Source organism: Platichthys flesus, chromosome 7, assembly GCF_949316205.1.
Source record: "Platichthys flesus chromosome 7, fPlaFle2.1, whole genome shotgun sequence".
Lineage (NCBI taxonomy): Eukaryota > Metazoa > Chordata > Actinopteri > Pleuronectiformes > Pleuronectidae > Platichthys > Platichthys flesus.
The window spans coordinates 12160252-12173306 of NC_084951.1; the positions used below are offsets into that span (position 1 = coordinate 12160252).

The 13055-nt window shown below is 40.7% G+C and overlaps 1 protein-coding gene across 2 annotated transcripts in view; it reads right to left on the reverse strand.

Annotated features, from left to right (window-relative positions):
* prdm16 (PR domain containing 16) overlaps positions 1 to 13055 on the reverse strand; it is a 170293-nt gene that overhangs the window by 75895 nt on the left and 81343 nt on the right. For both annotated transcript variants that reach the window (XM_062392558.1, XM_062392557.1), the window contains exon 3: positions 1270 to 1317. In XM_062392558.1, coding sequence (XP_062248542.1) covers positions 1270 to 1317 — 48 coding nt within the window. The remainder of the gene's footprint in view (positions 1 to 1269; positions 1318 to 13055) is intronic.

The window sequence follows — 13055 nt, forward strand, 5'->3', positions numbered from 1 at the left end:
TCTAAGGACCAGGTTGGTCATAATTGTCAATTACGCCAAAAGGGATTTTAAGAGAATTATGTCTCGTTGAGGTTGTTCATGAGGCGATGTAAACATGTTCAAACCTCTCACACACTGCTTTTATTAAGGGGAGCTGCGTTCCTCATGGTAATGAAGCCCACCATTAGTTCTGCTACTGATGTTTGACCATCCTGTCATGTGAGATAAGGCAGAAGTCAAATCGGAACTTAAGAGACAGGGTCCAAATCTCAGCTCTAATATCTTCTGATAAATAAATCCATATTCATTCAAACGTGGCCAAAGGCAGTGTCCATAGAATCCTACTCAAATGAGGTAACAAATGCTTTCAGCTGTATTTGATCTACTAAATTCCATTCATATTATTTAATATTGTGTATTTCTAAGACAAAATCCATGAATAGGCCTTTAGGTTTAGCTATTTTTAAGTATTAGTACAATTGAGTATTTCATGGATTGCTTCTTAAAGCTTAAAATGTATTTAAAAAAAGATTTCACTTAATTTACCATTGTCACAGTTACAGCCGTAGGATTCGGTTTCAACTACCATGATTTACTTGAGGTGGAGCTACGCCTACATCGCTCCGGTCGTTCTACAGACACAGTCCCCTCTGCAGCAGCCATTGTTCTTTCACGGACGATTAGATGGACATGAACTCTCTTGCCTTCCTGTCTTGACCCGGGCGACACTGGCTGTAAAAACTAACTGCCCAGCCTCCTCAGTAAATTTATCACCTCATAAAGTGGTCAGTGACTGGTCAATGGTACGCATCGGTCACAGTGTGTGTGTGAGTGTCAGCGTGAAGTGAGGGTTTCCTGGATTGTAGATCATTGTCTGTTAGTCTTTCTTGAAGTTGAGGAAAGACCTTTTATTTTTCACCAGTGTAAGTAAAAAAAATCTGCTCTTCAAGTGAAGCTTTAACAGGGAGCTCAGCAAACTCTATGCAAATGTATATTCTTGTGTATTAATGTAGCAGTAATAAAAAGTTGGGATGTCAGGTGAGCCTCAGACATTTGAATGCATTTTATTCACCAGAATGGAATAACTCATCTGCACCTGGGGGTGCATGTGTAAAGACATTGACATACAGCGTGTGCTTAGGCAGAGACAGAAGGTTTGAGGAGAAACTGTTTGTTCCACAAATTCAGAAACAAAAATGTATCAGGAAATATGTACTCGTTACACATTCCCAGCGTAGAAGAAAGAGACACAGAGAGAGAGATTGATACACCCAGATGTAACTGTCTTACCTTTTTCATGCAGCTGTCAGTGGAGGTTTCTTCATGGTCATTCATCATCTGAGGAAAACACACAAAAACATAGCATTTGTTAAAGATTGATGGGATCAAAGCCACATTACTGGTCAAGAATAATCCAGTGAGAACCACAATTGAGAACAAAATCTGTTGAATCATTAAGAGAAAATGTTGATTCCTGTGCTTCATGGAGCTGCGGCCACGGCTTGTGACCATCGCTTGATGACATGAGCACAGGGTGTTCACAGTTCATCACACAGAGCCCCTGGGCAACAAACGTAACCAGAGGGATATAATAATGGTCTGAGAGGTCACAAAAACACACACACGGACGCAAACACACTACACACACACACCCTCTCTGATGAATGAATGCCCCACAGATTTGACATTAATTCTCCGCTTCAGCGTTGCAGGAAATTTTCGCTGAGACTGTTTCTGTGTGTGTCTGTGAGTGTCTGTGTAATTAAGCCTTCAAGCAATATTTACTGGGGGCAGATGGGCGGTAGAATGCTCCCAGTGTCTACCAGAGGAAATGAGGGAAGTGGGGGAATGATGGAGAGATGGGGCTGCAATGAGGGAGTATTTCACATATAATGGCAACCCAGAGTCTCGCTCTGTCCGTCTGTCTCTTTCTTTCCCTCTCTGAAGCCCATTGATGGCAGCCGAGGATCAAAGAAGCGATGCAGACTGTTTTCAGAGCAGTTTAAGGTGTAGTGTGTGTGTGTGTGTGGGAGGGGGGGGGGGATCAGCCCGGTACTTTGCTAAGTTTAAGTCAAATTAGGCCTATAAAACCTTGAGCACTGACACACGGCATATATGAGCCTCCCTTTTCCTGCTCCCTATCCTCCCCATCTGCCCTTTCACAGTAGGCGTGTTGTTTGGCTGTTGCGACAAGACTGGCCTTTATATTAGAGCCGGCCTAATAAAGTTTGTATTTCCTAAACCAATGTGGCCCACTGTGATTGGGAAAGAGACATTTATCTGCTGTGGAATCTGTGGCTGCTATTATTTGAAAGCTGGCTTACAACGACTTCTTTTCATACACCTTTCTTTACAAGGCTTCGATTCACAGGAAGTGAATATGAATTGTGGGCATGAATTTCTGGATGTATGAGCACACATCCGCCTCCTCACACCTCTGTTAACCCTTGTCCTTCGAAAACAAACTTTGATTTCATTTGGACCCAAATAACCCGACTCAGTTGACTAAGGAGTTAAATTAATGGTAAAAACTGGTACAAATAAAGATTCGCTATGGAAATCATGTTTGAATTGGTAGAAATACATATTACTATTACCTGTGGAAAGTGTGAGACCAGTTTAGATCGTTCATTCATAAAAAACAAATTAACACTTCAGTGAAAACTAACTAATAAGTTATTTTACCACTATTTCTGCCTAACATCACACACTGCTCTACACAAGGGGGCTGATGTGGTTGAGGGGTTGGTGGTTTAATTCCAGTCTTCCCTTCTTCCCAGTCTTGCAAGCCAGATACTGAACCCTGAATTGCGCCTCATAGAAAAAAAACTACTACACATAGATGCACTGTATGAATGTGTTTGTGAATGGGTGAATGACAATGTAACTGTAAAATACCATGAACGTGTTGGTTCTCCCATTATTATGATACCTTTGGCATTATTTCAACTTAAATGCACAATATACTTTTCTGCCTCTAGGGGTCTCCTAATTAAAATAAAATAAATGGAATTTTGGCTGCTAGTAACTTGGGAGCGATGATCTGAGTTCTGTCATTGCTTCTGCTGGTTAGGTTTAGCTCAGTGTTACATTTCAGGAGGCTTTTTCCAGGAGCAGAACAAACCCACCCTCCTCTCCAAAAAGAGGTGGAAAAAAAGATACTTAAAAATGTTGCCTGAGGGTAGAACAAATTTTGGCGACTGCAATAACAGAGGTATGCAAAAAGGGGATATGACACCATTGATATGTGACCTATTGAAATGGATGTTAATTGATTCAAGTTATATATTTTTGTGTTTATATGTTCAGCGACCTCATCATTCAAACTGATTACATAATAGCGTTAATGTCCATAAACAGGAAATAAAAACTTCGGACAATTTACAGATGATAATGGTTGTCATTAGAGTGTGTTCTAGTGAGAATACGTTATGATTCCTATAAAATTACACTTCAGTTTCTCCAAATAGTTTAATTTATCAATGGATAAGAATAAAAAAGTATTTTATGTGGCTTACTATGAGGGCGTGTAAGTGTATGAATTGTTTGTCTGAGAATTAAATCACTGGTGCAAACACAGCCACAGAATCTGTCTGCAACAGACAAGAGAAGCAGATTAAACAAACTTTTTTCTCTTTCTTTATTGGGATATTTATTCAGTGGAATACACAGTTTAATTCTCTAATGCAACAGAAGGAATTTCACAATAACTATTTAGCAGAAGGACAGATAAATTAGGTTACTGTGTCTAGACAATAGGTGAAATGTGCTTGTGAACTTTATACGTGGCGACATAGTAGAAAAGAGCTGAAGAAGGAGGGAGAGAGAGAGAGAGAGAGAGAGAGAGAGAGAGAGAGAGAGAGAGAGAGAGAGAGAGAGAGAGAGAGAGAGAGAGAGAGAGAGCACACTTCCCCTTTCTTGTAATGCACAAGACCAGCTGCAACAGTTTACAAAACCAACAGCTTGGCTGGGTCGTCTAAAATGCTACCAGGCGTTCAACAAGTATAAGACAATTTCTGGACTTTCCCCCTGCTCTGTTCAGCTACATGCCAAGTGTAAATATGTGTATGTATCAAATTGTGCAAGAGTAACCTAAAACTGTAGAAGACATGCAAGGAGACATGAGTGGTTTTACTGATTCCTTAATGTCTTTCAGCCTCAGGTGGGGGGTCGAGACTGTGTGGGCTTTTTATCGTCCAAACATCAGCTCTGGGTCTAGAGACATTGAGCTGACTGTCGGGAAAAATGCTAATTGTAAAACATCTTGGCTTTTGAATTCTAAATGGTTTGAACGTGGTCCAATGAAATTTTTTTGGTTAAAAGTAGAATTTAAAGATTGGTGGTTGACACAGGGGCACGAGCAGGATTACAATAACTAACACAAAGACAGGTGGAGAAGCTCTTTCAACACTGGCATACTGTACACACACACACACACACACACACACACACACACACAGAGACAGAAAAGCTTAGCCTTGCAGTAGGACCCCGCCAACCAAATAAATAAGCTATTAATTAGAGAAGGAAAATGTGATTGGCCGCTGACTGGCAGTGCTATGATTTATTGCACATGTCACCATCCTCTCAAAGTGACTTTTCTCTGCGTCGGTGAGACAGGTCCACATAGAGACTGGCCTAGTTCGAGAGGGATAGATTTTCCACTACACAGAGAGAGGTAAAATTGTCCATTTGTTCTGTATCTTGCCTGCTGAATGCTGACATGTCAATATGTCTTATGGAAAAGAGAAAACACTGAAGCGAGGGTAATTAGAATTAGAAAGTGCGTGTTAGACTGTGTCTGGGCACACAGAATTCTCTCTCTGGCCCATATGACCTCAAACATAAACAAATCCAGTTGTGGCTTGATGAAAGAGCAGCCACCTGCAGAATCCTTCCACCAAGAGCTGTCCAGACCCTCATTAGGGGCATGCGTAAAAGTGTGTGTTTGTGTATGTGAGAGTATGTGTGTGTATGTATATCTCACTATGTCTGTGGTGTGTGCTTTCACACTAGGCCGGAGGGAAAACCCCACCATTATTAGTGTCTCATAGCGCAGCTTTTGTTATTGGACAGAGTCAGGAGTTTTTCAACCCCACTTTAGCCCCATTCGTATTGACATGCCATGATGACCAAGCGGACAAAAGAAAACAGGACATGGGGAGAGGCACTCAATGTGGACTGGCTCATTGTTTTTACAAGACCTGTCACAGCCTTAAACACATGACAGAGCAAAATCCCACTCAGTTTATTTCCAGAACTTATTTAATGTCGAAAAAAGACAAGGGGGACCTGTATGTGACCACGAAGAACATGTGGTAGCTTTACATGTACAGCTTAAGTCAAACCATGATATAATGACCCATACAGTAATCCTCTACTCATACAGCTTACCAATGAGAAGGCTGAGTAAGTAGCCATAGCAACTAGAGAAGGACCTTACAAAGCTTGCTCATCATCATCCTCAGGCGCAGGCAGAAGAAGAGGGCCCCACTTGGAGGTTTGTACCGTAGGAAAATGTTAGCATACTGTTGCCAAAAACAATTCTCCTCAACTCTGGATAATATGAGGCAATAGAGCAACACGGCCCAATGGATGGCTGCGGATGTCACAAAGCCACAAGTTTCCAAAAAGAACCATCAGCAAACAAACCTCAGGCCTTTTTGAACCGGGGCCCTGACTGACAACCCATCGGCTGCAAGAGCCACACCAAGAAAACCACAAATTGAAAGTTTTGCTACGCATTTATTGGGAACTTTCGCAGCCGCTTGGCACGTTGACAGGATTTCATTGTGGTGGTAATGCCCTGGATGGGTTATTGATCTTTCTGACACATGGATGAGAGAGAAGGCGGTCTTTCTCTGCGGGTCATGTTGAATAATACACTGCAAAGAAAGTGTATTTGTGTCCAGACAGTGAAAAGGAAGAAAAAAGGAGAAAAATGAGAGGGGAAGCTCTGTTTCTCATTGTCGGAGCCTTAAAAATAGGAGCAAACCATTATGTCAAACATGATCTCAACAAATGGATGTGACTCCTTTGACTCCAAGACACTAACAAAGCTGATCGAAACTCTTCACAATCAATGATAGGACAGAGCTGCCCAAAAAAGGAAGAAACAGAAATGGAGATATCAAGTCTCCAGTGTTTTTCTCTGAGGTCTCTTGCTATCATTTCAACTTCCTGATAATGAACCTTTTACACTTTCCTGCCAGAATCTGTTAGAGATTGTTTGACTAAGGATAGACGTCTGATTCAGTCTGCTTGTTAGCATCAAGTCAGATGGTGCCTGGTTGTGATTTCAAGTCCTTTCTCTGGCTTGTCCTTTAAAAGGGTGTAAAATAGGGCTATTTTGGGACTTCCCAGAGATAGGGGCCTTGACAGCTGACCCAAAACAAGACCAGCACTATGACTTCTTAAAAACATGCCTCAACAATGAGGTTGCTCAAAGAGCTTAAGTAAGCGGTGGGAAGACTAAGGCCGGAGGAGAAGGAAGCAGGGTAGAAACTGACCCTGCTAAATACCAGGAAGCTGGGCATCCATCAGATACAATATATTTCTGATGATTTTAATAAGCGGAAGACTTGAGGTGCTTTGGCCAAGGCAAACATGAAGGGCAGTGCTGATAGAAAACATTCTCCCTCTCTTTCTCTTTCTTTGTCTCATAGCTGGTCTAGAAGGTGATTACGAGTTTAATCACTGTTTGATTCCTTATCGCTATCTCCACTTCGGTCTGGAGCTTAATGTGAGAAAATTATACAGTTTCATTAGTAAAAGCGAAATATAAACCTGATGCCAAAGGAATGCCTGGGATGCCAGTGTCTGAGAGAAAAAGGAGAGATCAGATTGGCTTGACACTTATCACACCGCGCTAAAGCTAACACTGTTACCCAACCCTACATCCAGATGGGACTAAACAGGGTGCGGCCTGTGGTGGAACTGAGAACTGTTGGTGAGATAGAGCTTAGCGCACAAAGGTTAGATTTGGAAGGTAAACACTCAGGACCATTGTGCGACTGTGGAAAGTCACAGCCACTTGTCAAATATAAAAGGCTGATATTTACAGAACGAGCAATGACCCCGTATGTCCTAAGAGTCTTTGTGTGATTTATGAAGAGAATGACATAGTGACTTATCCTGGCAGAGTTTACACTGACCCCGGACAGGCTTGTCTCATCATTTCAGTTATGATTCACCCGTCTTGTATAGACATGTGTGGTCTAGGTGTCACACATTATACACTTGGTACAAATGAACGGATCAAATATTTTTTTTTCGTTGGTTTGACAGTTGAGGCTTTTGAAGTTTTTCCTCTACAAGAAAGTGATGTTACAAGGTGAGGTTTGCACTTAGTTAGCAAACAAACCTTGGGAAAGAAGCTTACTTTTTTAAAGCGGGTGAGAGGAATACAGAGGGAGGTGGAGGGAGGAAGAAGAGAGCAGGATTCTGCAAATTCATTAAAAGGGTAATATTTTCATGGGGGACTTGTACAGCAATCCATCACCTAATGTCCAAGGTCCCTTATCCTTTTAGGGCCATTGACTCTGAACTTGATATCGACAGACACATACAGATAAATTATCTGCTTGGCCTCCGCTTTATTGATAAGTCATTTGGGCAGATGATCAGTAATAATCATAAGTGAATAAGGGTGCGCCGATAGATCTTCTGCTAGCAGATGCTGTGACAGCCGCAGGGTTGAGGTCCTATAAATAATGCTACCTTTTGGTCTAAGAGGATTGCCTACACAGCATCAGCAGCTGCTGTGCCATGCCTTTCAAATAATGATATATCACATCCTCCCTTTTCATTTTGATAAAGGTTGCAGTTTATCGATACATGGTAGCAGGAAGAAAAATAATATTGCCTTATTTCTAATGATCTGCTATTCTTCTCATGACACATATTGCCTCGAGGCAAGCAGGGGGTTATGAGAGTAAGATTTAGGGTCTTGACTTGAGGGCATATAGAATGAATCAAAGGTCAGGTCCCGGATACCTTTCATTTCACATATCTCAATTGCGCAAGATGCCGACACAGCCTATATGCATATGGATGTTAAAATTTATGCGCAACATAAATCTGATATTGGCTTTTCAGACCAGCAATGTTGCAATATGTTTCATATTTAAATTTTCCCTTGCAAATTGAATTTGTGTATTTAGAAACATACGCTAGACCACACTGTCTGTCCCTGTGTCGAGTGCCAAGATGAATCTCTTTAGAGTTCCTTAAGGTGGATAAAAAAGGATAAGGAAACACAGAGAAGGGATCTCTCATCACATCAGGGCCTTTTCTGGACAGCAGACACAGAGATATTTTTGCAGGATGATGGATAATTGGGGAGTATATCTCATATAATTTATCGTTTTGCATATCTCAACATAAACAGATTTTGGTAGCTTTCCATTAGTACTCTCACTTTTTCTTCAAATTCAATATACATACAGGAAAGATGAGTTGGCTCAAATTTGAAGATCAGACATGGATAGAAGTTTGAGAAGGCTTCACGATGATAGAAGATGAGGAGATAGTTAAAGGCATTTTGAGAAGGTTATTCTTTGTGAGCACGTTTGTATTTTTATCTTTCCATGTTTCTCTTAGTTCATCGTGCATCCTCCTGCAAATCTGCTCTGTGGCTTCCTAGCATTTTTTAATCACATACACACACATATATACAAGGATTTTGGGATTTGGCCCAAACATAGAAGTGAAAAGTCTCCAGTGACTTGGAGGCTAAGTGCATGTATATATGGGTTGGTGCCCGGGACAAGCAGGGGCTTTCTTCAGGGCCCTGAGGGTTTATGCCGAAGTCAAGCCCTACACATGATGGTGATGCTTAAGAAGGCCAAAGACACGCAGAGTGATTTGCTGATGAGATTTCTCCAACAGATAAATAAACAAGGCCTGAACATGGATTTCCTGCTCAGTGGTATGAGTGTGTTTTTGTTTGTGTACAGCTCGGTACTTTAGAGATGACTCTGACCTGATGCACAAAACCAAGACAAATTAAATACATAGTTTGACAATTAGATGTTTACAGTAACAGTAACACTATTGCAGATTAAATATCAAATGCCTCCCACGGGTCAACTGTACACTGTAAGTATCAACTTAGATCTTTAGCCTGTGTTCAATCTCTAAATGGCCCTTTTGTGCTGGTGTAGCCTCTGTGGAGGGAAGACTCGGAGCTTAGATGTTAGGTCATCAGTGGGACAGAGGTGAATGGAGAAGAGTGTGCTGGGGAAAGAGTAAACAGATCATCGTGTTCTCAAGACGATCTTTGTTAAATAGGTAGGTCTGTGTTTTTAGCTGCTTTTACTTCACCCTAACACTTGAACGCATACTTGACTTCTTATGCTTTATTACCAAAACAAACATGTACCTAAAATGACTCAGACACACATATCACTGCATCTGTTAAACTTGAAGGCACCCTTCCTTTAACTGAAATGGAACCATCCATAATGTTTGTATTTCCTTTACGTGATTGATTCCGCAGTCAACCTACAATGCTATTCAGCAAGTGAATTGGAAAACTTACTTGAAAAACTTTTTTAAGGTTCAATTCCAAAACCATTACTACTGAATGAAGCTATAAATACCAACAATAATAATGGCAGCCTAATTTTTCTAATGACGGCTATTAGCATGTGTATTATTTTGAGTATGATGTTGAATTAAAACACAAAAAGCATTTGTGTATAACAAATGGACTGTAACTACTGTGCTGTTTATCCTTGTGATTTGGTTTGGTGGCCAATCAGACTATTTACACGGTGGAAACATGTAAAGATCATAGGAATAAGGCTAGCTGATACAGCCAAAAGATACTGTCTGGAGATATGAGCCATAAATGGTTTCTTTTACCATGGTGGCCAGTGAGGAACCCAAAGAAAAAAAGTACAATCTTGAGTTGCGTATGCATATAATGGCCCCTAAATCATGGTGGCTGGTTGTCTGCAAATTCTCTTCTTTCAGCAGTCAGCAGCCGGCCGCCGACATAAACAATTTAATAGATTCCCAATAATGGTATAAAAGGTTTTGCATTCTTAACAACCATTTCTAGATCATTTAAAATTATCTACATCTAAACATTCACATGGAAACTAGAATTACCGCCTTACAGTTGTATGTCTCCGCCAACAAGTTAGGGTAGAAATTTCGATCCATGTCTGTCAAGACTCATACTATATGAATTGAAGACTTGGAAGTAATATAATCAAAGGTAATGAGTGTGTTTTCCCCCTTTTTGTCCTGAGATATAGTATTGAATTATAGTCTGAAAAGTTTTTGAAGAACATTAAGATGTCACAGTTAACTTTACCTTCTGGGTATAAAATATCACCACTTAATCATTTCATCCTGTAAGAAATGTGTGTGAAATGTTGTCAGAATTAGCATGTGTCATAATAAGTCTTGAGTTATGGTCAAAAAACGTTTGTTGTGAGGATACAATGTCTGTGATCTCTGATCCCCAAAATTTGATCAGTTTCTTTGAGCGCAAGTGAACATGTCTGCCAAATTCAATGAAATTCCCTTAAGGCTTCTAAGAATATCATGTTCACATAGAATTAGCAGGATGGGTGGGTGGATGGTCTGAGAACAAGGCTATTTCCACCATGGAAGCATAAGAACTGTGACTAAACACACAAATTCGAAGAGAAGCAATACCACAATCACAAACACCAACATCCCAATATTAACCATTATATAGACAATAGTCTGAATAAGACACTGCATTGTTAACAGTATTTTCTGATTACCTTAACATGCATGAGGTCAGAGTCAGGACAAGCAACAATCACTAAGACTTTAGATTTCTTTTTACATTGACATGCAGTTTTCAATGCATGACCCTAGTCGGATTGTAGACAATTATTAGGATGTAATGTTGACATGAGTCATAATCAAACTATGCTCTGTTACATGTAAACAGGAATATGAATAGAATACTATATTTGCTAATCATAAACATCATGATCGAGATAATGTCTGATGCAGAATGATGTCAGTCGTTGGAATATTGTTGTCCATGTAAACATAGCAATTGAGAAGTGACCCGGCACCTCTCATTGATTCACGCAGTTTGATGTTTGTTATCGTGCAGCAAGCTCTTCTTTTAAACCCTCCCTCTGTCTTTCTGTACAAATGCTCTATTTATCCTTGCTCTCAAGAGATAGCAACATTAATCATCATGAGAGCTGTCTCCAAGTCCACAGGATCAACCCATCACCTCTACAATAAACGTCAAACTGCCGTGATTTATGTAGCTAATGAAAGTGATTAGATGGCCACAATGTCCCAGAACTTTGTGATCACATGCTTCCCAACTGTCCTGTTTACTCAACCTTTGGTAAAAGATCGACAGCTTTGAGCCTGAGATTAAAGTAGCACTGGAGGATTAAAAACATCAAGTCAACCACCTCTTGACAGTGATACAGTTGCATCTTTGGAGCCTCAGTCTTGAGTCTTTATGATTTGGCCTTGAAGACTCGTCGAAGGAGATATAATTGAGCGGAGATAATGTAGCGGTCCCACTCCCTCGTACAAAGGCCATTGTCTGATGTTTTTGCCATCAAAACCCGAGATGAGTTGAAGTGTCACTGACTTTGATAATTTCAGGGATAGTCTAAGACTTCAAAAGACTGTGTGGTAATGATGTTGCAAAAGCGATTGTATGATGCTGCCGACTGTCTTGTGACACTGAATGGAAAACCTGCTTAGTAGACTGGACTTTGTGGTGAGACGCAGTGCCAAGTAGAATTTTAAAGTCTGACTGATACCTCATCATTCCAAAGTCCAACATCGACTGTGACATATAAACCAGGAATTGTATCATCAATATGAAACTATTATGATTTTGAGTACAGTTTCAGACCATCACAGATGTCAGACTACCAAATTATCTGCACTTTGTCAAAGACCAAACCTTTCTTTAATGTGCAGGTGAATGTGAATTTCTATTCAGTTGACCTTCGGGCTCATCACAAATGAGTTTATTAGCTGGGCCATATAAGGTGAATGCCCTTTACAACCCTATTAGTGTTAAGCAGAGACTATCTCTGTCACTAAGATTGATGATCTCAGGCTTATCGAGCGCTTCCGTTATCAGCAAAAAACCTTCATCAAGGGATACTAAGTCCCGTTTGCACACCTCAGACTTGAGACTCATCAAACCTCATAGGTCTATATCATTGGCATCATCAGCAGTTAAAATTATTATCATTTTTATCTTCATTGGTGTTAGTGTTACTGGTTGTATTTTTTGATATCGTCACATCCAAAGAAAAACAAAGGTATGATATTTGCAGATAGGATGAGCTGCCGTGGTCTCTGAACCTCGGTTTATAGCTGTCTGTCTGTCTACTCCACGGGATGATGACAGATGACTTTATTGGGGGAGTTGTATGGTCACAGCTTGGAGCCGGGACTTTCCATTAGTCATCTAACTAGAGCAATCAGCATTGAAAATGTTTGTGAACACTCTTGACCCTTTTTTTCGTTGTTTTTATATTTGCAAAGCCAGAGTATATGCTATCCTTCGCCCACGCCTTACTCTATTCTCATAACAATGTAACAACAAGGAAAAAGTAAACTAACAGCATGGAAACAACTGATTTTGGAGTAGTTTTCTCATTAAACTTTTTCTATTTTGGCCCCTGCAGCTGTAATAGATGACTCAGGTAGAGAGTTATTGGAGAAAGGAGGAGGGAGTGTGACGAGTGAGCCTGGTGAGAAGAAACTTATCTGTCCTTGGGCTGTGGGACAGAACACAGTGCCGGCTTTATTCTGCGTCTCGGCCCTGTCGTTAAGGAACGATGACACACTCCTCCAGGCCCACATTAATCTTTAACAGTGTGATTTCTAAAATAACACCAGTGTTTTCCCTAAGGCACGTGGGGAAGGGAAGGCCCCGTTCAGTTCTGCCGAGTTCTGTCAAGGATTTTTTTTCCCATTTTCCCCACACTGTTAGCATTGGAAAGCGCAGGCTGGGGGAATGGGTTAGTTTGAAGAGTTTGAATAAAGAGAAAAGGAAAGACACATAGTACATGGAGCATAGAGTGGAGCTGGAGCAG